This window comes from Ursus americanus, chromosome 16 (genome assembly GCF_024610735.1).
Source record: "Ursus americanus isolate L20-20 chromosome 16, mUrsAme1.1.p, whole genome shotgun sequence".
Taxonomy (NCBI): Eukaryota; Metazoa; Chordata; class Mammalia; order Carnivora; family Ursidae; genus Ursus; species Ursus americanus.
The window spans coordinates 60,470,461-60,495,260 of record NC_142142.1 but is presented as its reverse complement, the minus strand read 5'-3'; the positions used below and the strand labels follow the sequence as shown (position 1 = coordinate 60,495,260).

General features: G+C 39.1%; 1 protein-coding gene across 3 annotated transcripts in view; it reads left to right on the top strand.

Moving 5' to 3' along the window:
* The window catches only part of GRIA4 (glutamate ionotropic receptor AMPA type subunit 4), a 361,556-nt gene that overhangs the window by 278,319 nt on the left and 58,437 nt on the right, over positions 1–24,800 (top strand). For 2 of the 3 annotated variants that reach the window (XM_045797668.2, XM_045797670.2), the window contains 4 exons: positions 11,747–11,905; positions 15,048–15,215; positions 16,418–16,522; positions 21,684–21,794. In XM_045797668.2, the coding sequence (XP_045653624.1) occupies positions 11,747–11,905; positions 15,048–15,215; positions 16,418–16,522; positions 21,684–21,794 (543 nt within the window). Of the gene's footprint in view, positions 1–11,746; positions 11,906–15,047; positions 15,216–16,417; positions 16,523–21,683; positions 21,795–23,088; positions 24,306–24,800 lie in introns of those variants that run through there. The other variant, XM_087868488.1, reaches the window with a different exon arrangement.

The following is a 24,800-nucleotide window of genomic DNA, read 5'->3' as shown; positions in this document are numbered from 1 at the left end:
TTTCCATTCATTTTAGTAGGCCCATAGTCTGGATGTTTGAATATATTTTATCAAAGTATAATTCTTAAAGCTAATATATTCTGATATTCGTCATTCTAAGAGAAAAAAAATTCTTACGTTTATGAAATGTGTACATTCACAATGACATTATACAAGGAGAGTCTAGCAAATAAAGGTTTTGATATCCCTTCTTTCCAAAGAAATTCAGAGGGGAAAAAAATTCAATACATTGTAGACTGTCATGCCAGAAAGGAATTGCTGACATTGACAAATGAGTATAAAATGGGGTCATATGTCCTAATGGCTATCATAGGCTGTCTTAAACAGCCTTAGTAGATGGGAGCATATTTAAGATATCTATGTAATTACTAAATAACACTATTTGAAGTAGAAAAAAAATATTTGTTACATTAGGGCATATAATTGTCACATAATCAAGGAGCACCTGGGTCACTCGGTTGAGTGTCCTACTCTTGATATCAGCTCGGGTTGAGATCTTGGGCTTGTGGGATCAGACCATGCATCGGGCTCTGTGCTCGGCACTGAGGCTCTTGTCCCTCTCTCTCTCTGCTCCCCCTCTCTTTCTGTCTCTCTCTTGCGCGTGTGCGCGTTCTCTTTCTTTCTCTCTCTCAAAGAAATAAATAAAATCTTTAAGAGAAAAAAATAACCAATCTTTTACCATAAGTATTTGATATCACTGTAATACATGATTAGGTCAGTAACTTTTGCATATCTGCATTATAATATATTGTATTAATTGCGCTTTCTCAACTTACTCACTTATCCCTAAATAACTATGATTTCTAAAACCAGAATGAATTTTCTTTCATTGAGCCAATCAACAGCTATTTCTTTTTTTTTTTTTTAAGATTATTTATTTATTTGACAGAGAGAGAGACAGACAGCGAGAGAGGGAACACAAGCAGGGGGAGTGAGAGAGGAAGAAGCAGGCTCCCAGTGGAGCAGGGAGCCCAATGCGGGGCTCGATCCCAGGGCCCTGGGATCACGCCCTGATTCGAAGGCAGACGCTTAATGACTGAGCCACCCAGGCGCCCCTCAACAGCTATTTCTTGAGAACTCTTGCATTGCATAAGATTCCCAAACAGGAAGTAAATCCATTATCAAAAGAAAGATTATATTAATATAGTTAATGCTGAAAGACTGATTTCCTCCTAAGATCGGGAACAGACAAGGATGCCCCCTCATCATTTATGTTGAACATTGTACTGAAGCTTCTAGCAAGACAAAGAAATAAAAGGCATTCAGATTGGGGGGGAAAAAAGATTTTGTGAATAGAAAATCCTAAGGAATCTAATAAAAAAATCTAATCTGAGAACTAGTAAGTAGATTCAGCAGGGTTTCAGGATATAAGGTCAATATAAAAAAATTTCTGTACACTAGTAACTAACATTCTGAGACTGAAGTGAAGAGAATAATTCCGTTTATAACTTCCAATTACAGTTTACAATGAATGGGAAACAGCTACTGAACCAATTCAGCAGGACTGTTTAGTTGGAGGAACCTAGATGGTGAGATAAGAAGCTCCTGAACTTCCCTCCTCCCCCATATACACACACAGAGTCGTCCCTCTGAGAGAAAATCAGAAACTAGCTCAGTGACTCCTACACATCAGGCAACTAAGAAAATAACCCACATTGAAATGGGAGGAAAGGCTGAGACACACTCTTTCCATAAAACCTATACCCAGCACAGTGCCATACAATCAGGAGGGCATCCCCAACTCCCAGCTTCTCCATGAGCATCATAGGTATTGGACCATATATTTAGCAGCCCAGTTTTAAGGCAGTCACTCAAGAGACTGGCCCCCAAAACACCCACCTCTGACCCACAGGACTATAGGAACCATTCCTAATGGGCTCAAGAGCATTCACTGTTAACTATCCCCACAGGCCTTATTAGCACAGACAGAGCAGGCAAAAATGCCCATCTCTAGTCTTTCCCTGAAAGGAAATTGACTACCTACTTTACAATCTGCTGCTGAGAGTCCATATGCAAGAATCTGGCCGCATGCATTAAGGAGCTGGCTACATTTCCCTATGGAGCCCAGGGGAGCTGGTGGGCATTTCTGTCACCTTCTCCCTCTGGCTCATTCCCCCTATAAAACCAGGTCATCAGCCTGTCTCTAGAAGAAAATTGTACACATGCCTGGTGCCCTACCATTTACTGTTGCCACTCAAGGGATGACTGGATCTGATAGCCGATGAAGCTTGCACTTACAAATCCCATAGGACTGTAGCGAACAATGAGGCAGTTCTTAACAGGTATGCATGAGAGTACTCACCCAGATATCCCCCCAGGACTCAATGTAGAGGGAACTGGCAAGTCTTTCCCTGAAATGGGTTTGACTATATATTTCAAAAGCTGCTTCCTGAAAATCACTTTTACAGTCAGCCTGCATCTAGATGCTGACTGTGATCCTTTCCTTTGGGACACTGTCAGGTCCCTCAACTACTAGGAGCCACTAAAAAAAAAGAAGACTGTTTGAGTAATCACATAGATTTAAGAGACAGCCAACAGTTTAGCCCATGCTGATTTGATGAGGCTCATCTCCTATATGACACCAGAGTCATAGACTGGCAGCAGTGTCAAGACTGACACCAGTGTCAAGACTGGCAGAGGTGTCTTATTTAATGTGTATTATCTAATGTGCAGAAACCAACCAGCAGGGGCGCCTGGGTGGCACAGCGGTTAAGCATCTGCCTTCGGCTCAGGGCGTGATCCCGGTGTTATGGGATCGAGCCCCACATCAGGCTCCTCCGCTATGAGCCTGCTTCTTCCTCTCCCACTCCTCCTGCTTGTGTTCCCTCTCTCACTGGCTGTCTCTATCTCTGTTGAATAAATAAATAAAATCTTAAAAAAAAAAAAAAGAAACCAACCAGCAAAGTGAAGAAACAGGGAAATACATTCCAAACAAAAGAACAAAATAAATCTCCAGAAACCAATCTTAATGAAATGGAAATAAGAGATTTACACAATATAGTTCAAAATAACAGTCATAAAGATGCTTGTCGAGGTCAGGAGAGCAAGGCATTAACAAAGTAAGCATTTCAACAAATAGTTAGAAAATATTTTTAAAAATACCAAACAGAAATCACAGAGCTGAAGAATACAATAACTAACTACAAAATTCAGTGGAGGTGTTTAACAGCAGACTAGGTGGAAACAGAAGAGGTGGAAAGAAAGATCAGCTAATGTGAAGACAAGGCAGTGGAATCTACCCAATCAGAGAAACAAAAAGAAAGAAAGAAAAAAAAAAGAACAAAAGGAGTGAAGATAGCTTAAGGGACTTAGAATACACCATCATGGAACAAACAGATATTTCTTCAAAGAAATAATGGCTGAAAACTTCCCTAACCTAGGGAAAGCCATAAAATTCAATTCTAGGAAGACCAAAAAATACCAGATAAGCTGCATCTTAAGAGATACACACCAAGACACATTACAGTTAATCATAAAGACAGAGAGCATCTTAAAAGCAGCAAGAGGAAAATAACTTGTTATGTACAAGGGAAGTACCACAGGAGTATCAGCAGAAGCTTTACAAGCAAGAGGAAGTGGGATGATGTATTCAAAATGCTGATAGGAAAAAAAGCTGCTAACCAAGAATACTCTACCTGGCAAAGTTGTCCTTGAGAACTGAAGGAGAGATAAAGACAAGCAGAGACGAAGAGTTGATCATGAGTGCTTTTATGAGGAATGTTAATGTGTCAAGCTGAAATAAGAAGACATAGATTAGTAACACAAAAACATATGAAAGTATAAAACCCACTGCTAACTGTAAGTATATAGAAAAATTCAGAATACTCCAATATTGTCAGAGTAGTGGGTAAATAACTTCTAACTCTAACATAAAGGTTAAAAACTAAAATTAGAAATAATTATAACTACAATAATTTCTTAATGTATACACAATATAAAAAGATGTAAATTGTGACATCAAAAACAAAATGTGGGAAGAAATGTGTAGAACTGTAGAGCTTTTGTATGCATTCAGTTTAGTTGTTACCAGCTTAAAGTAGACTGTTACAGCTGGAAGATGTTTTTTTAAATCCTCATGGTAACCACAAAGCAAAAACTTACAGAAGAAACACAAAACATGAAGAGAAAGGAATGAAAACATACCACCTCCGAAAATCATCAAATCATGAAAGAAGAGAGCAAGAGAGGAAGAAAGGAACAAAGGAATTACAAATCAGCTAGAAAACAATTCACAAAATGTCAATAGTAAATCTATTCCTACCAACATCTATTTAAATATAAATGGACTATATTCTCCAGTCAAAAAACTTAGAGTGGCTGAATGAATTTAAAAAAGAAGGAAAGAAAGGAAAGAAAGATCTAACTCTGTGCTGCCTACAGAGACTCATTTCAGCTTTAAGGATACAAACAGATTGAAAGTGAAAGGGATAAAGACCAAATGGAAACTGAGGGAAGAAGAAGTAGCTATAGTTATATCAGACAAATTGACTTGAAACCAGAAACTATAACAAAAGATAAAGAATATCATTTTTAATGATAAAGGCATTAATTCATCAACAAAATACAATATTTGTAAATACTTTTGCACCCAACAGCAGAACACCTAAATATATAATAAAGCAAATAGTAACAAATCTGAAAAGAGAAATAGATAGCAACCCAGAAATAGTAGGGAATTTCAATACCCCGTTTTCCTCTCTTTTTTTAAATTAAATTCAAGTTAGTTAACATATAGTGTATTATTAGTTACAGGGTAGAGTTTAGTGATTTATCGGTTGCATAGAACACCCAGTGCTCATTACATCAAGTGCCCTCCTTAATGCCCATCACCCCAGTTACCCCATCCCCCCACCCACTTCCCCTCCAGCAACCCTCAGTTTATTCCCTATAGTTAAAAGTCTCTTATGGTTTGCCTCTCTCTGTTTTTATCTTATATTATTTTTCCTTCCCTTCCCCTATGTTCATCTGTTTTGTTTCTTAAATTCCACATATGAGTGAAACCATATAGTATTTGTCTTTCTCTGATTGACTTATTTCACTTAGCATAATAGACTCTAGTTCCATTCACATCATTCCAAATGGCAAGATTTCGTTCTTTTTGATAGCTGGAAAAGAGTCCATTACACACACACACACACACACACACACACACACACACACACACACACACCACATCTTCTTTATCCATTCAAGTGTCATGGACATCTGGGCTCTTTTCATAGTTTGGCTGTTGTGGACATTGCTGCTGTAAACAATGTAGTGCATGTGCTCTTTTGAAGCTCTGTTTTTGTATTCTTTAGATAAATTCCTAGTAGTGCAGTTGCTGGGTCATAGCGTAGTTCTATTTTTAGCTTTTTGAGGACCCTCCATACTGTTTTCCAGAGTGGCTGTACCAATTGGCCTTTCCACCACAGTGTAAGAGGGTTCCTCTTTCTCTACATCCTCACCAATATCTGTTGTTTCCTGAGTTGTTAATTTTAGCCATCGGATTGGTGTCAAGTGGTATCTCATTGTGGTTTTGAATTGTATTTCCCTGATGCCGAGTGATGTGGAGCATTTTTTCATGTGTCTGTTGGCCATTTGGATGTCTTCTTTGGAGAAATACCTGTTCATGTCTTCTGCCCATTTCTTGACTGGATTTTTTGTTTCAATACCCCATTTTCATTAATGGCTAGATCGTTGATGCAGAATATTCAACAAGGAGACAGATTTAAACTGTCTGTTGGACCAAACAGGCCTAACAGACCGTTACAGAGTATTCCATTTAACAGGAACAGAATATACATTCTTTTCAAGCACATATAGATCATCCTGCAGGATAGATCATATGTTAGGCCACAAAACAAGTCTTCGTCAATTTAAGAAGACTGAAATTATATCATGCATCCTTTCTAACCACATAGATATGAAGCTAGAAAGCAATTAGCAGAAGAAAATTCAAAAATCTACAAATCTATGGAGATTAAACAAATGCTCCTGAACAACCAGTGGCTTAAGTAAGAAATTAAAAGAGAAATAGAAAAGTGCCTTGAGACAAGTGAAAATGGAAACATAACATACCAGAACATGTGGAATGGAGCAAAAGCAGGTATGAGAAGGAAGTTTATAGTGATAAATGCCTGCATTAAGAAAAAGAGAGATCAAATAAACAATCTAATTTTATACCTTAAGGAACTAGAAAAAGAAGAACAAACTAAGCTCAAAGTTAGTAGAAGAAAGGAAAAAACAAAGGTCAGAGTGAACATAAATGAAATAGAGACTAAAAAGACAATGGATCAATGAAATTGAAAGCTTGATTCTATGAGAAGATAAACTCAACAAATCTTTAGCTAGACTAAGAAAAAGGAAAGAACACTTAAATAAAATAGGAAATGTAAGAAGATACATTACAACTCATATGATACAAATACAAAGGATTGTAAGAAAGTGCTATAAACAATTATACACCAACACATTAGAAGAACACTAGAAGAACCGGATAAGGGGCGCCTGGGTGGCACAGCGGTTGGGCGTTTGCCTTGGGCTCAGGGCGTGATCCCGGCATTATGGGATCGAGCCCCACATCAGGCTCCTCCACTATGAGCCTGCTTCTTCCTCCCCCGCCCCCACTTGTGTTCTCTCTCTCGCTGGCTGTCTCTATCTCTGTCGAATAAATAAATAAAATCTTAAAAAAAAAAAAAAAGAACCGAATAAATTCCAAAAAGTACACAACCTACTATGCATGAATTATGATGAAAAAGAAAGACCAATTAACAAGCAAGGAGTTTGAATCAGTAATCAAAACACTCCCACCAAAAACGTCTAGGACCAGGTGCCTTCATGGGAAAATTCTACCAAACATTAAAAGAAGAATTAATACCAATCCTTTTGAAATTATTCCAGTAAATAGAAGAGGAGGGAAAACTTCCAAAACCATTTTAAAAACCCAGTGTGACATTGATACCAAAGTCAGACAGGGACACTACCCAAAAAAAGTAAATTAAAGCCTCATGTTCCTGATGAATGTAGATGCAGAAATCCTCAACTGAATATTAGCAGATCAAATTAAACAGTATGTTAAAATGATCATACCAAGGTCATACCAATGTCAAGAGTGATTTATCTCAGAGACGCAAAGATGGCTCAAAATCCACAACTTAGTCACCATGATACAAAAAGGATAAAAACCAGATGATCATCTCATTAGATGCAGAAAAAGTGTTTGACAAAATTCAACATCATCTCATGATAAAAACAGGGTATAGAAGGCACATACCCCAACATAACAAAAGCCATGTATGACAAGCCCATATCTAACATCATACCCAATGTTGAAAGCTGTAAAATCTTTTCCTCTGAAGTTGGGAACAAGACAAGGATGTCCATTCTCACCACTGTTTTCCAATGTAGTACTGGTTGTCCCAGCCAGAGCAATTAAGCAAGAAAAGAAATAAAAGACATTCAAATTGGAAAGGAAGATGTAGATGATACAATATTTATATATAGAAAGCCTTAATGATTCCACCAAAAAACTATTAGAATAAATGACTTTATTAAAGTTGTAGAGTACAAAATCAATATGTAAAATTCAGCTGTGTTTCTATACAATAACAACAAACTATCAGAAAGAGAAATTAAGAAAACAGTCTTGTTTATAAAAGCTTCAGAAACAATCTAAGTACTTAGGAATAAATTAACCAAGGAGGTGAAAGATCTGCACAGTGAAAACTCTAAGACACAGATGAAAGAAGATACAGATAAATGGAAAAATATTGTGTGTTCATAGAATGGAAGTATTGTTAAAATTTCCATACTACCCAAAGCAGTCTACAGATTGAATACAATCCCTATCAAGATTAAAATAGCATATTTCACAGAAATAGAAAAAACAATCCTGAAGTTTGTATGGACCCCAAATGGCTAAAGCAATCTTAAGAAAGAAGAACAAAGCTGGAGGCGTCACACTTCATCTCCCCTCCTCCAGCAGTCAGAGTATTTAAATATGGTCACCAGGAGTAACAGGAAACTGTTGACATTGTTGCACCTGCAAGGCGAATTCTTAAAATCTTACTCTCATTTAGATTTCTAATTTTTTTAAATATATTCACTTCACATCTAGGAGAACACCTGGCTCTTTCATGAAGTAGTATACAATTATGGAATGATCAGGGTATGTCATTAAAGATTAACCACAGCTCTTGCTTACCTGTCCCTACCTCACCACACACAAACGCACTGACATGCACACACCATCCATGCCTCATTTAGAAGGTAAGGAAGTTAAGATACAGAGAGTAAAGTGATTTGTCCACATGTAGGCATCTGGTTGATGTCAGAATGGGGACTAGAACTCAGCTCCCCATATTTGCAGACTAGCATGTTTTTACTCATGGGCAATGATCCTACTCAAGACTTCATGAACTTGAAGACATTGTTTTACTTTTTTCTTTGTGCTTACTGTATTTTTAACTTTTCTGCATTGAGCATGTCTGAGTCCACCATCTAAATACTTGATCACCAAAAACGGATACTTTAAGTCAATTTCTTAACAACCTGGTTTTTAAAAGATGTTAAAAGGAAGCCTCTCCCATTCTACTTGGAAGCCCTTCTGTTAACCGTATGAAACCTGTCTCAATATGATTTAATCGTCCTTTGAGCCTGAAAAGCAAAACAGCAGAAATGTAATCCGAATTAGACACACCCTAAAGGACAAGCATTTATTAAGCGCCTGTGACGTGAGGGACCTACAGATTTACATCAATAGCGGGATATCTGAAGTCCTGCCATTTATTAATTTCTTTTTGCTTCTTTACCTCCAGAGGATGTATGAACTATCAATAGAAATTAAAAGGAAAACCAAGTTGGAAGTCAGTCTTTCCTTAGGATGTCAGTATATTATAGAGAGAGACTATATATACTGTTTACTTTCTCTCTCTCTCTCTCTCTCTCTCTCTCTCTCTCTCTCACACACACACACACACACACACACACACACACACTGTGAGTTACAGTTTTCCAACAGTGTCTCTGGAACCTTGGTTTCACGATACTCTCTTGGTAAAAACTGAAGCTCAGTAGGCACCAAGGTAGCAACTTCCAAGAAAATGACTTCATAGCCTAGATCCTATCACTTTTCTAGATAAAACTATTCTAAAGTGTGTGAAAGGAAAAATATTGCCTGTACTCAGACATAGCTAGAGTTAACTGAGCCACCCACCACTCAGTCGGGTCAGAGCTGAAAGACGCTTACAGTCCGATGTGGTGGTAGTTTTTCCTTTACCTTCAGCATAGCAGGATGGAATCAGAGAAACGTGGACTGTTACTTATCAGTGAGACTTGACATCAGACGGTTTTTCCGAAGGCCGCAGTTTTGCCTGTGTGTCTTGCAGCTGTGGGAGACACTGTGGAAGAAAGCATGGCAGGTCTTCTGTTTCAGCCACTAGTGAAAGAAACTAATGATGTCATCAATTAGCAACTAATGCAATAGTTGAATCGCTGTGGCCTGTAGAAAACTCGAATTTTTTTTTGCCTGCCCGTGAGTCTACCCTATCTTCTCATAGAAGCAAACAAATGTTCAGCTGACATTTTACTAGCTAGAGATTGATGGACAGTGCTTTTCCCATTTCAAAAACATAGATGTGCTTTCCGGTGTCTAGTTTCTTTCCCAGTGAAATGAGAAAGTTACTGATGAGCTGTCAAATTAGCTGGCACAAAATAGGCAGGAGATAAATATTTGTTGAGGGAATTAATTAATAACAGCTATCATTTACTGAATTCAGACCAGATGTGCTAGTGACTTTAGCATTGTTATTCTCGTTTTGCACATGGGAACCCTTCAGCCAGAAAGTTACAGAGGTGGATTCAGGGCGTGGATAGTTTTCGACAGTATCACCCTCTCTCTCCTAGGGACATTGTTGATAAATACCAAATTAAAAACACGCATACTTGGGTAAGAATCCATAGGAGCATAGGGCGAAAAAGACCAATGCAAGAGCCATCTTGGTTCTACCACGTTTTGCTGCATGATCTTCAGTAGTTTTTCTTTAACCTGCTGAGCCTTGATTTCCTCATTTGTAAAATAAGTCTAATAACAGGGTGTATCTCACATCTCGTTAGGAGAACCAGACTAGATCATCTGTGTCAAGTGCTCAGCACAGTGCCCAACACACAGGAAACCCACCATCAGTATTAGCTGTAAATACACACCCCTGGGGTTTCCCATAGCAACTTCGCTTAGTTGTCAATAGACTGCTCTGTTTCTTCTTAGATAGCCAAACAGCAGTGTACGTATATAACCTGCTTTGTTATTAACAAAAACACAGAAGTTTCCGAAATTGAGGCTGAGACACACTGCGGCAGAGGCAACACCAGGTCCCGGTCTTCTCCCCGGTTGTTGCGCCGATTCCTGTGCTAATGGCAGCATCACAGTTGCATAGTTTACTTTCACCAAAAAAATAGAAAAACAAAACACTTTCCCTTAGTTCACTCATACAATTGAATCAAATTCACATACCAAAAAAAAACCTTGGGGCACCTGGCGGGCTTGTTGGTGAATCGTCTGCCTTTGAGTCAGGTCATGGTCTCGGGGTCCTGGGATCGAGCCCCGTGTCATTGAGCTCCCTGATCTGTGGGGAGTCTGCTTCTCCCTCTGCCCCCACCCCACTTGTTCTCTGTCTCAAATAAATAAATAAAATCTTTTAAAAAATAAAAAATATATATATATATTTTTTTAATTTTACTAACTACTAAGAGAAAACAAACAAGAAAAAGCAACTACAGATACTAGAAACTCATGACCATGTGCGCCCATGTGTTTGTGTTGGGGGGGGGTTACTTTTCTCTGAGCCAATACCTTCGGTTTTATTAATTCACTTACCTAATAGGTGTTTTTTTCCCTCTTCTTGTAATTGCCCATGTTTTACATTTTGTATTGAGTGTTTATTTTTGTAAGACACCTTAAATACTTGGCAGGAATAAAACAGGCCAGGTATTAAAAAAATTAAATGAGAGAGATAGATAGATAGACAGACAGATAGATAGATAGAAAGGGGAAGGGGAAAATAACTTTCCAAAACTTTTGCAACTCATGTAACTACCCGTGGACCAAGAGAGAACACTCTTCCCACAGCCCACCTGGTGAACACCATCTTGTTTCCCACTACACAGAAGCACAGAAGTCCACGAATAGCCTGCCTTGCTGTCTTCTCTTCCATTACCATGTCCCAGGGATTGAGGGTTGTAGTGATTCATATAATCAAAGTTTTTACCCTCCTTGGCTCAAATTATTGGCTCTGTCTGCTTTTAGACCACTTTGTAATTAAACTGAACCCCCCTAAAAAGGTACTACCCATCACAGACTCAAAGTGTCATCATAATATCTTGATATTCCCTTCACATAAGATACATTTCTACTTATCTGTATCAGAGGGCAATTATGCCTTCAACCAGAGACTTTTTGATGGTATCATTTGCATCTCCTATATCTGCCTCCATGCTTCATAAAAGGCATGCAGGGGCATTCAGGAAATACCTGTTAAGTTGAGTTAAACCGAAAATATTTTTATCCTTTTCTCATGTATTAGATTTTGGATAACAGAATTTAACAGCTAAATTAGGCATAATTGAACCCTCCACCTGTTTCCAGCCATTGTTTTATTAGAAACCTGGATAGATATACATCTAGGTTGGTTATTAACTTACGTTACCATTGAAGAGCTGAAATGTATAATGAGCTAAACTTAACAAACTGTCATATTGATTTCTATAGGGATTCAAGGATATTTCTCTTGAGAGATTTATACACGGTGGAGCGAATGTTACAGGATTCCAGTTGGTCGATTTTAACACACCTATGGTAACCAAACTAATGGATCGCTGGAAGAAACTAGACCAGAGAGAGTATCCAGGATCTGAGACTCCTCCAAAGGTACGTGTTTACAGTACGAGAGACCAGGCAAGATGGCAGACTGCTTCCTTGCCTGGTTGCAGCCGGGTGTGTGTTCCGTGACTCAAATGTTTCACCGCTCTACCCACATCTGCAAATGGCCCACCGCGAGGATTGATTTGGGGGTCACAAACAAATTTTAGCAAGTAGGCGAATTTACAATTACGGGATTCATGAATCAAGGAGGATCAAATGCACTCCCTTGGACCGTACTTGATTTTTGTGGTACCTCATCAAAGATGTAAAACATGATTTCTGATCTTGTGACTCCCCGCCCTAAAGCAACAGAAATCTTCTGGAATAAAGGTATTCCACAATACAGGCCCAGCAAGTCTTTGCAGTCAGATGTGCGTCTGCTCCCTTCCTGGCCAGCCAGATTGAACTGCCTACATTTTCCCCTCCCTCCCAGTCCCTGTGCTCTTGCTTCGACCTCTGCTGTCCTCCACTTCATTTCCATCTGTCAAATCCAACCACCTACTGAGCTTTTATCTCAAATGCTACTTTCTCTAAGAAGCCTTTCCTTAGTTTTCCAGAAAACATGAGCCCTTTCTACTGTGTAATCTCCATAATATTTGACTGTGTTATTCTCACCAAGGACTTAACGCAATTGTTTGTGTACTTCTTGTTGCCCTTCAAACTCCCGTGGAGCAGTAATGATCTGGGACAAATCCTTCTTGTCCTTGGCTTCCCTGCCAGTGTCCAGCACATAGATGCCATATGCTATTTCATTCTTGCAACCACCACAGGAAATAGTCACTGTTACCTCGTTTGGTTCAGTTTGCTCAGTTTTGTGTTCCATAACTGAAAAATGTACACATTCCTGTAAAACTAGGAGTAGAGTTAGAATTCACAGAGTTCTTTCTTCTCAAAGCCCGGACTCTAGATGCTGCGCTATGATTCTGCCAAACTCTGCCTCGTTATCTACAAACCTTGGTAAACGGAACTCGCTTCACCGTTGAAATCACTGGTTAAAGTAGGAAGTAACTCTTGGCCAAGACCTTAGTTTTACCCTGCCTTAAAATGAAGTATTTATTCAATAAGAATCTTCTAGCTGCCATCTAGAAGTGTGTGCCCATAAATATGATTTCTTGGACTTTAACACAGTCAGACATGTGGAAGGGAATTCAATCCCTTGAAAAGGTAAAACCTGTTTAAACTACAGCCTCTTTCCACGTCTCAGCTCTGTGACCTGTCGAAGCCCTTTGCTGCTCTAGCTGACTGTCTGCTTTGCTCTGCTTCACTCTGTATGGCATCTGTCCTTTTTTCTAATTCACTTGTTTCGTCCAAACGGATGGACTTCTTAAACACAGCAAGTGCATTTGCTTTTTGGTGCCAGCTCTTCTCAGCTTCTTCCTCCCTATTAAAAAAGCAACAGTGTTTTTCTCTTTTTTCCTTTCTCGATCCTAGAATACTAGCAGTGCGTTCTTCTTATGCCCTTTATGTCTTTAGTAAGTTCTACTTTATTTCTTGTTTTTATTTTCTTACTTTACAAAACAAAACAACACAAAATGATTTGATGGCTCTCTCTACTCAAAGATGTACTTGGTCCATGAAGGGGAGGCAGTATATTCCTGTTTGGTTTTGCACCTTGCTTAAGCCCTTCATTTCTGTCAGCCTCCCATCCCAACGGTGAGGGAAAGAGCCTGTCTGAACAATGGTGAGGGGGTGAGCCTGTCCAAAAGCCTGTTCTGTCGTGTCTTTGCAGAATGTATTGCAAGGCTGGTAATTTACACATCTCACATACATCGTTCTGATGAGGATTTTTACTAGGTTCTCTACCACTGAAAGGCTCTTGTTAGAATTTATCTTCTTTATCTCATCCACATTTCAGCCTCTCTTTCCTGGAATGCTGGCTGGTGTGCCTCCTAGTCCTGTGGCCTAAGTGTGCTTCCTGCAATTCGAATTCAAGTGATTTGTTTTTCTTTTGTAAGCAGCCAAGCAAGGAGATTGTCCTCCATATTCCACAGCACAGAACTACTTTGGTACAGGCTTCGAATGTGTGCCTCCCAGAGAATTGAGCGTATGGAATTCCTGAAACAGATCATGCAGGTTTTCTTGTCATGATTCGTGGTTGGTGCTCTGCCTTGCTTCAGGAGAATTGTGCCCTCTTTTCCACGTGTTCAGGAAGTCCCTAGTCAAACTGTACACATGTTCCCTGTTCCTTTTATTTTCAGCTTCAATTTGAGTAACATTTTCTTCTGGATTTCCTCTGAGTAGTGCCTTTCCTATCCTTAATCATGTTTCCCCAAGGACTTTGTCTTTTTGGACAGAGAAGTGAGGGGAAGTTGTCAGAAAGTACACGGTGTGTACTTCACTTTTCCACTTTGACCCTAGGTGACAGTGGAAGTGTAGTCCCGCACACATTCACAACAGGTGTGGGCATAACGATGCTCATTCCTGTGGAGCACAGTGATCAGTGCACACACATCTGTTAAATCAGCAGGTGTTATTTCTGGCATCTTCGATCTAAGGAGCGGTGAACATTCCCACATTCTTCTGAGAAATGAAACCAACATATACACTTCAAGTCAGTAAACACATATTAAATCTCAAGGAGCCCTGCTATGCATTTCAAAAGAGGCATCCCTGCCCTTCTAAGACTGAGCCACAGCACGTGACCACCAGGCAGACCGTGGCAGTCATGCACTTAGCCACTTACACATTATGTCTTTCTACTCCAACACAACCAAAAGAGGTCTTGCTTTTCTCAGCTGATGGAAAACCGTGCATTAGAATTTCTATTCTTCAGAGTGTGTTTTCTCCTTTTAAAATCAGAGTGGTAAAGGAGCGCCTGGTTGGTTCAGTCAGTTAAGCGTCCCACTGTTGATCTCAGCTCGGGTCTCGATCAGGGTCCCAAGGTCCTGAGTTTAAGCCCCACGTTGGGCTCTACGCTGCGCATGGAGCCTAATTAAAAAAAAAAGTCAGAATGATAAAATTTGGTATACATTCTTTATAATAAAATGATAATAGAAATTTCTGAAGCGAGAATCAATTAATTATCAGTAACTTAACTATCCTTCAACAGGAGGGTGCTTAATGTCATAAACAAAAAAAAAGCCCCCACACTGTTTCTGGACTTATAAGATTTTACCATTCACCATTATAATTACTTTCATTTTGTTAGTACACATCTGCCCTGACTTATGATGGAGTCCTTGTGATGGCCGAAACGTTCCGCAATCTTAGAAGACAGAAAATTGATATTTCAAGGAGAGGAAATGCTGGGGATTGTCTGGCAAATCCTGCGGCTCCCTGGGGCCAGGGAATTGACATGGAGAGGACGCTCAAACAGGTAACTCACAATTTTATTTAAGTGCAGTTTATTTCACAGCCCTGTTTAAGTGGCGTATTCAAGAAAATGGAATAATTTATCTGAGAATAAATATATAGTACAGTTGCCATTTTAATGTATTAAGCCATTATCATTTTTGAGGCATTTCTAAATAAAATACTGAGTAGAATACTGTTTATATCTTATGTAGATGCTTAGTCAAGATAAACTAGGTTATGCCACAGTAATAAATAACCCCAAGTCCCAACAGCTTTGAACAAGAGTGTTTCTCACTCAAATACACATTAGATTAGGAGGGGTATTCTGCGTATTGTAATCACTCAGGGACCCAGGCTGACAGAGCATCTACCATCTAAAATGCCACAAAGGGAAACCAAGTTAAAGAAGGCTTTGAATTGGCAATTAAATGCTGTGGCCCATTGGTGGCACCTGTCATAGCTGTTTACAGCTCACTTGCTTTAGCCACATAGGCCTACCTACCTACAAGGGCTCCAGGAAGTGCAGCCTATCCTGGGGCCAGAAAGTACAAGATCCAGAAGTATTTTTTAAACACTGCTAGTGACTACCTCAGTAGATCTTTAAATTGCCTTATAACGTTAGATTAAGTAATTTGTTTATTTTGCTCTGTTTGGGTTATACAAACATTATTTTTCAAATGATTAATGGAATATGTGTGTATTTTTAATATTAACATTTAAAGTGTTCTGAAATGCTGTGAGTTCAGAGCCTAAGTAAAAATGAATTAAAAGGAAATTTGGAATAAAATAAACTTGAATTTTTAAATATATTTATATTTTGAACTTCTTAATTTTAGTATTATCAAGGAGAAATATGATCCAGTGGGATTAGCAGGACTATTTAATGTGTTATGTGGACACATAGATAGAACTGAAAAGTAACCATGAATGAACCATATTTCCTTTTGTGTAGGCAACACTTCAGTGTTGAGGAAATATTCTTTATTAGATAACAAACAAAACATATTCATCTTTCAAGAATAGAGCAGAATTGCTTATATCCCTTTGACTTACATCTTTCAGCTTATATCCCAGCAGCTCAAATACCCAGTGGTTTTTTAGTGAGTTATATATAGCTTCTAGTTCCTACCCAATGTGTTATCATAAGCCTAGCAGATGAAGTCAAGATTTCTGTAAACAAAATGGCCAACGAATATATGTATGGGTTTTCTTTTTCATTCATAGGTTCGCATTCAAGGACTGACAGGGAATGTTCAGTTTGACCACTATGGACGCAGGGTCAATTACACAATGGATGTGTTTGAGCTGAAGAGCACAGGGCCCAGAAAGGTGAGCCACACTCAACCTGTGTTCTTAGTTTGCATTTGACATTCGTAAAGGCTTACAGGTAAAAGGTAGCTGGATATTTTACATTTGTTTTTAAATGTGAGTACTTATAAATCGTATATTTTTATAATCTGTGCTGAAATAAATTCTTGTGTCATGTAATTGATATGTAATGGTGTGCCAAAGATGAAACAAACTAATTTATATACTGTTTACATCCTTTATCCAAAGTGGAAGCAATATTAAAAAAAAAAAAAAAAGAAAGACTTAGCAAAAAGAATCCCGAAAAACAAAATTTACTCTCCGGGAGAGCACACCTTGCAGGTTAGAGATATACTCACCTCCATGCAGGCCTTTATGAAATAGTCAAGAGAGAACAAAGGAAGCGCCTTCTAAGGAGTGGGCATACTTATAACTGACTAAATGTTCTTGAAATAAGCGAGTAAACACATTCCAATGAGCGAAACAAAGAGCAGGTGAGAAGATGAGATTGTTAAGATTATCGCTTGACTAGTGGGGCAAGAGAAACACCTAGAAACTCTAATTGAGGGGATGAGGAGTTTGGATGGGAAGCAGCCAGATTCCTGGATTTGGGGAGTCAACTCCACTGGTGGTAGGACTCGGCTAGGCAGATCCGTGCTCTTCCGAACATCCAGAAAGTACCTGATGTCATGAAACCATACGATCCCACCCCAGTAATTGGCTATCGACATTTTATACCTAACATATATAATGTTTAACATTGCTTTTCTGTAGGATTAGCTGGGGTGCTCCAGCAAAAACATGTTCAGTTACCTTATCTAAAAATTCTGTCAGAACACTTGGCTGTTTTAAAAAACTTTCTCATACGTGATTTCCTGCTACAATGTAATAATGATAGCTGTAATTTTGAGATGTCTGCTGTGTCCCAAACACTGGGCTTGGTGTAATTTAATCCTCGCAACATACCTATAATGCGAGTACCATTAGCTCCCTTTTTCCAATGAGAAAATTATAGTTTGACAGGTTATAGTTACTTGTCTAAGGCTCGTAAATGAGAAAACAAGGATTTTAATTCAGGTGTGCCTGTCTTGGAACCATTCTGCATCATCATCACACCCGAGTAAAACCTGCTGTAAAGGAGTTTACTTTTTGGTGGGGTACAAGTTCCATGACAGTTAAAGAGAAGGCATGTGAAAATTCTAAAGAGGAGGAGATTGCTTGCAGCTGGAGAAAAACAAATCAAAGAAGGCTGTGTGGAGGAGGTAGGCTTTAACATTAGCCAGGACGTTCGCGTTCGGACAGGTAGACACGGCAGCTGGAAGCCGCGAGAACTTGCGGCAAGTCAGGGAGGCAGGACAGTTGAAGTCACAGATGGGAAATGTCGGCAGCTCTCCTAGTTACGTTTTGCTCCAGTCTGTCGTGGTTCGTGCTTCTGTGTGCGCAAGAAGGAGAGATTTGGAGCTGTCATGAAAACCATCCCTAGCTTTTCAGCCTCTCTGGCATCTCCTTGAGCTCAGGCTGCCAACTAATACAGGGGCGCTGCAGCTTACCTGCTCCAGCTCAGGGAGGGCTGCCTGACGGGCTCCCCCAGAGACAGTGCCCACAGCACGGCGATGAGACGTGCTCCCAGAAGAAACGTAGTGAGTTCCACGTCCATACCGACTTTGCCCACTCTGTCCGCACACAGCCAGCAACAGGAAAGAAGGAGGCCCATTTGGGGCAAAATCCTTCTGGCAGCTCTGGAGCAGACAGAGTGCTCCCTGGGACACTAAAACACGGGCTCATTGGCAGACGGAGGCAGGACCTTCCTGCCACCTGCCAGACATTGCAAAATTGGCCATTTGAACAGAAGCTTCCTGAAATGCAAAAGACAGTTCCATACGTCACAAAACAGTAAGTACCAAAAGCAAAATGACCTTGCTATAAAAGAAAGAATAACTTAAAAAGGAGCCTGGTGATAAGGAGCGGCAATAGCAAGTGAGCTGTTGAGGACACTGCATCCTTCCACGGCCTGATGGTGATGACAATTCAGGTTTCTGAGGGGAAGTTAAAGAGCGAGTGGGGAGAGTGAGGAACAGTCTTCACACTCAGGTAACACCCATCTAAGACTCTTGAAAGAAGTACGAAGTGCAAAACCGTGTAGACTCATCTGTCTTCGTTTTTCTGTGGCAGCAATCAACTTGGGCTTTCTGTCAGGAATATTAAACTTAAAAATGAGCTACCACAAGAAACACGCTGCTGGTGAAACTCGGCAATATGTCTGAAAAGTGAGCAATCGTTCTTGTAAATTGAACACTTGCCAGCAAGGGAGCTGTCTCTGAAAATAGATCAGAGGGTCTGCCCATCAGATTGTCTGATTTCTGTAACAGGAGCGCTGATTGAGGGACTCATCCCAGCTCTTTCGGGAGTGCTGGCTCCTCCGTGGGGTGGAGTCTTCCCAGCCCAGTGGCCCCCAGGGAATGCCCTAGAGCAAGATGTGTGTGCTTTCAGGAACGCCTAGTTGTAAAAATTTTATGTATTGAGAGCAGGTGATAGGTCAGGTGCAGAAATGGAAAATTGATGTGCATTTTTATATTTAATCCTCACAACAACCTGAAAGTGAGATATATCTTTTCTCATTTTAAAGAAGAGGCAAAAGTAAGGCTCAGAGACACCAAGGAACCTGCCCAGGGATGTTCAGCTCCAAAGACATGGAGGTAGGGTGGAAACCAGGGCCCACCTAGCTCCAGAGCTCACTCTCTTGACTGCTATGAAATATTGTCAGACCCAGAGCCCATAAGAGTTCTCTTTAGGGCTGGTACGGGAATTAAGCCATATTTGCGGGGACAGGTCTGGTCCTATCAGCCCTCCAAGGAACAAGCTTTGAGTAGAATAGGGGCTGCTCCTGAACCCAGTCCCTACATTGCAGGCAAGGGTCGCTGCAAATACAGAGATGTCTACTCACTGGGTGGTATTTACGCACAATTCACCTTCAGGAGTCCAAAGAGGACAAATATTTTTCTGACATCCCTGCCAGTTGTGTGATTTAAACACTTCATATTTTTGCTCCAGCATTACAAAAGTATCCTTCACCCAATTTCTGTCTCTAGGAAAAATGCCTGCTTCCCTGTGATTGAATGAGACCAGGCATGGGAAAAGTTCTTCGTATGTTGTAAAATGTTGTGAAGAACTAGAGAGAGAAACCCCATCTCATGTGAGATTCTAGGTTCAAACTTCAGGATTCCTTTCTTTGGGAAGTGACCCCTATATCACTGTCCACTCTGATTGACTCACTTCCCAGTGTGTCTGTGGCCCAATGAGATCTAGCATGAATGGTCCCGTACCCCAAACCACAGCTTTCTTTTTTCACAGAATTGCAAATAAATATAAGGCAAACAGATACAGTTAGGTAAAATTTTCCTCTTTAGTTTAACTTGTCAGCACTTCTAAATCATTTCTCTTTTAAGGGCAGATAGTCATGAAGCTGTTTTAAATTCAAAATGTCAAGGTCTTGCCAACATCTGAGGACTCTTCAGAGTGTCCCAAATCTGTGGTTTTTCTGTTGTGGGAACTCATTAATAAAGAAAAATGCCTTTCCCAGAGAACGGGCTGCTGAGACCTGGAGGTGGCTGCCTCGTAACGAAGTGCTAAACTGCAAAACCTATTTTCATGTCGTAGAACCGTCATGAGGAAAGGAGAATTAACAGGAGGCAACTGACATGTTGGTTTTTTGTTTTTTGTTTTTTTGTAAGTGCATGTAGGAATTGAGGCTGTATGAGGATGTGCGTATGTCTCAAAGGCATACTTGTTTTTAAAATAACTTTTTCACTGAGCTATTAAATAAATGTCAGCTACCAATAGATTCATATGGGCTCTTGAAAACTATTTCTGAATTGATAGATGTTCATAATTTCAAATCAAACTAAGAACTACAGCAAACCATATTAATGAAAATTGATCTCCTCCATCTATTCTGAGATTGTACATGCGACATCGTGAATAACACAGTCCCTCTTTCTGACACGTTAATGCTTACTTTATTTCAGTACATTCACAAATACTAACATGACAGTCAAGAAACTTGGAGGAAGCAGGAGAGACTTCCAAAACATATTAGAACAAACAGTGACTATAGACCAGTAAGCAGTTACATACATTTTATTGGAGACAGGAGTTTTATCAACTGTATCTAGAAATTCGAGAAAGAAGTTTGGCACGCATTCACTGGACACGCATTTGGGGAGGTTGTGGATCCTAACAGCCAAGTGTGTGGACTTGGTGTCACGCAGAACTCAGTTTTGAATTCTCACCCCTCTGGAGTGTAATCACCTCATGCAGTGTCTGTAACCTGCTGTTATAGGTCCTCATCTCCAAGGTATGGGTCACAGAGGCACGTACCTTTACACTGCTTTGTGTATACTTTTAGGTACGTATTTAGATGCTCTGTCCCAGAGCAAGCAGTCAAGTGGTAGCCATTCCTAGTACGTAGTAGTCGGCAGGATACAAAGAACCCTAAATTTCCTTTAGGACCCCAGTAGAGTTTACTACTTTGTAAAGTACTTTAAGTACTTAATATATTTTATGGAAAGGCCTTTGTTTCACCTCTAGGTGAGAAAGTTATATAAGGATTTAAAAATTTAAAAATGCAAATTTTAAGTGTAATCTTTGCAAGTGAAAATATTATTCATTAAAATTAACCTGTGATGTATTTAGCATTTTAGAAATGGTCAGATTTTTACCCAGTGGCTAGGTTATGTAAAACCCCAAACTATGTCTATATTGCCGTATATATGCAAGTCTTTTTTGTTTAAAAATATCCTGTACATATTCCCTTTATAGTAAAACCTCTAACATTATTGATAAAATCATGTAAATTAATTTTAGAGGTTGCCAGTCAATCCCACTAGGAGAGGTTCAACATAAAATGGTATTCCATCTGTATCCATATTCTTTTTTGAACGTCTCTTTCTCCAATGTCTCGGCTACTCCAAGACTGTAAATTGTAACGTTGCCCAGTGTACAACCAGGCAGTATCATTAGCGTCAGAAAAACTGGCTCATCATCAATTAAGAAAACTTCCAAAACCTCCTTTTGGTCTCCTTTTTAAATTTGTTTGCTTATTTATTGATACCAGTCATGGTTCCAAAAAAACTAGAGAAAACTGTTCTAAAATGTGTTTTCAAGACTTTTCTCTGTTTGGCAGGTTGGTTACTGGAACGATATGGATAAATTGGTCTTGATTCAAGATGTGCCCACTCTTGGCAATGACACGGCAGCTATTGAGAACAGAACAGTGGTTGTAACCACAATTATGGTAAGTTTTGGTCTGTGCTTTATGCTGTTCCGTCTTGTCCACAGGCAGTTTTAATTTCCCAGCTATGGTGAACAGGGTGAGGGCTACATCGTGGTGACGCGGGTGTTCTGAGCCACAGAAGTCTCTTCAGACTTAAATAGGTTTGTCCTGAGCTTTGGATACATTCCGTACTTTTATTTGTATTCTCTTTTGTTGCAATGTTGTCCTTGGAAAGATGCTCAGATGTTAAAAATGGAAACTGTCACACTCTAGTTAGAAATGTATGAAATGCTAACATTCCAAAGGACAGAAGAATGAACATGAAAAATCAGCAACCAGTCACATAAAAACAACTGGTAGTAAACACCATATTATTGTTGTTACTATGTTTTTTATGACATCAATGTAATAATAGTTCATAGTATTAAAATTGATCACTTTCAAGTAGTTTAATCATTCATTGGATAATGATTTGCATTGTCTGTTTATAATAGTGGAGATATGAATGTAAAGATTTTAATGAGCATGTTTTATACAACTAAATACTTTAGAAATAAATTTTGTTCTATATTTATTTTTAATGTGAAAAGGGTGTTCTGCACCGATTATTTTTCTCATTGACCAATGACAAATACACAATACAATTTGTTAGACTTCTCCTAAGACTTAAGGAAAGTATGATTGCTCCATTCTGTCACATCATAACGTGAAAACTACTCCAAAGGAAGTGTTTTCACAGAGATCCTAAAGAAATTACCTTTTCAATCATAGAATATTATCGAAGTCATGCATGCCCTTTAGAGTCCATGCTGGTCGAAGGAGATCAACAATCGGTGACCTATATCCTCAGCTCCCTGTCTCATTAGGCAGAACACATTTTTAATTATTTACGAAGCCTTACTCTGAGTAAAGTGAGAGTACTTTATGTTATTTAGATTTTAGCTTATGTAATTTTGGTTTTTAGTAACGTCAAGTTATTTCCAAAACTTTTGGCACCGAGGTCAAAGCATGAAAATGCCAGAGAGAGGCGTTCATATGTTGCAATGAGTGTTCTCTGTGTCACATCACCAGCTAGCAATGTCATGTTACCCCACCAAGCCTTGATGGGAAGTTTATGATTTTAGAATGCAAACCGACCAACAGCAGTTTTTGTGTAAGAGTGCAGAATACGCTCCTTCTAGCTTAATTGTGTAATAGTTGCATGGGACTTGAAAAGCAGTATATATACATACATATATATATATATATATATTTCTTTTCCTAAAAAGACACAGTAATGGAAAGTCATACTTCAGTACAGTCCTCCTCTTTTCAGCCTCTGATGAAGAATCCTATTTTAAGAAATTGATCAAGAAAGAAATGAGTTCCACGCTGTTCGACCATTCCTAACTAAGGCTCAAGTCTTGTTCTCCTGTGTAGTAAATTTAAGCTAATTTTTCATGTGGGATTCTTCTTGGATGACCAACTCTGGACTACCAGAAAAAAAAAATTTTTTAAGTTCTGTGACTTTTCAGAGATACTAGAACAAAAGAAGAATTAATCCTCATCTTTCTCAAGAAAGTATATAGATGTTGAAAGAGAATCACTTAGCAATTCTCACATAGAAATTCCCCTATCCTGAAATGAGGTCATTGTACATAAAGGTGGAATTATATCACTCCTAATTCCAAGTGACGGTTTTCTACAAGTAAATATCTATGAATTTGTGTGCTTGTTTTCTGAATACGCAGTTGTTTTCTTTAAAGGTTTTTGAAATTTTGCCTGTTCTATGTGAAACAAAGTGTTTGAATGTGCATTATAGGTATAATATAGAGAATCTCCTTTCCATCCCTGTTATTAAAGGGGCTGGAGATAGAATTCTTAAAACCAAAATATTGAGTCAATTTGCAAGCATGGCTGGTTTTCAGAAAGCATGCTAACAAAAAATTAGTTAAAATGATTGAGAAATTCAGTTGTTTCCTATATACATGAAGAATATTCTGTAAGCTAACTGTTGTTTGACAGTGATATCCTCAGTATTTTTGCTATCAAAATAGTGCAATACTAGCATTTGTCTTTTGTATAAAAATGTAATCTTCGTATGATAATACCTCTTTGGGCTTTGCAATTGCATAATCATTCAGTAATTAAAAAAAGAATACTAGAATCCTTTCTCTAAACGTGTTCCTTGTATTGCTTTTGTGAAAATGGTCGTCTGGGACCTATGACAGCTCCACCATCTCATTCATGTTGAAAGAAATATGATTCCTTGTAGACAAATTAGGTATTGGCATCTGTGTGTAATACTCCCCCAAATTCAGCTGAAAACTCCCAACACAGATGGAGCCGGTTAGACATCGTAATATGTGCAAGACAGCTATCTAGACACAGAAGGTCGAGAGTGTTGCCGCCCTGGAAATCATTCACTTTGATCAAAACTGATATGGTGTTGCTGTTCTCCCCTTTGTCTTTCCTTGGTGTATGTTGTTATTTATATGTTGATACATTGTAACGGTATATGCTGTTGTTAAATAAAATTGATTGAGAAATTCATTTATTCATCCATAAATATTTATTAAGCGTCTGCTGTGTGCTGGGCACAACTGTATGCCCAGGGACACGCTAGAGAACAAGACCAACAGCAGTCCTGCGGTCGGACGAGTCTGTGTTCTAGTGAAAGAACGCGGACAGCAAACGAGATACGTAGACAGATACCATTCTTAAATAAAACGTGGCTTCAGCTTTCTGTACTGTTGAAATTTATCTTTTTCTTAGGACAGTCTGGTCTATCAATGACGCAATCTTCATTTTAATGATTCGTTTATTCCACCTGAATACAGTTGTGTGAATATAACTCGGCGCAATCTAATTAAAAGTGAACTTGGCAGCATCACCTCGTGAGGATGAGGACTACAAGGTTGAAAGGTCTAAAGTTTTGAGTTCAGATCCTATTTTCTTTCTTTAAGATGCAGTGACTAAAAATCTGATAAAGCCTGTAATTGTCTACGAGACTGCGCATCATACTAACTTTCTGCATTCTCAGTAATA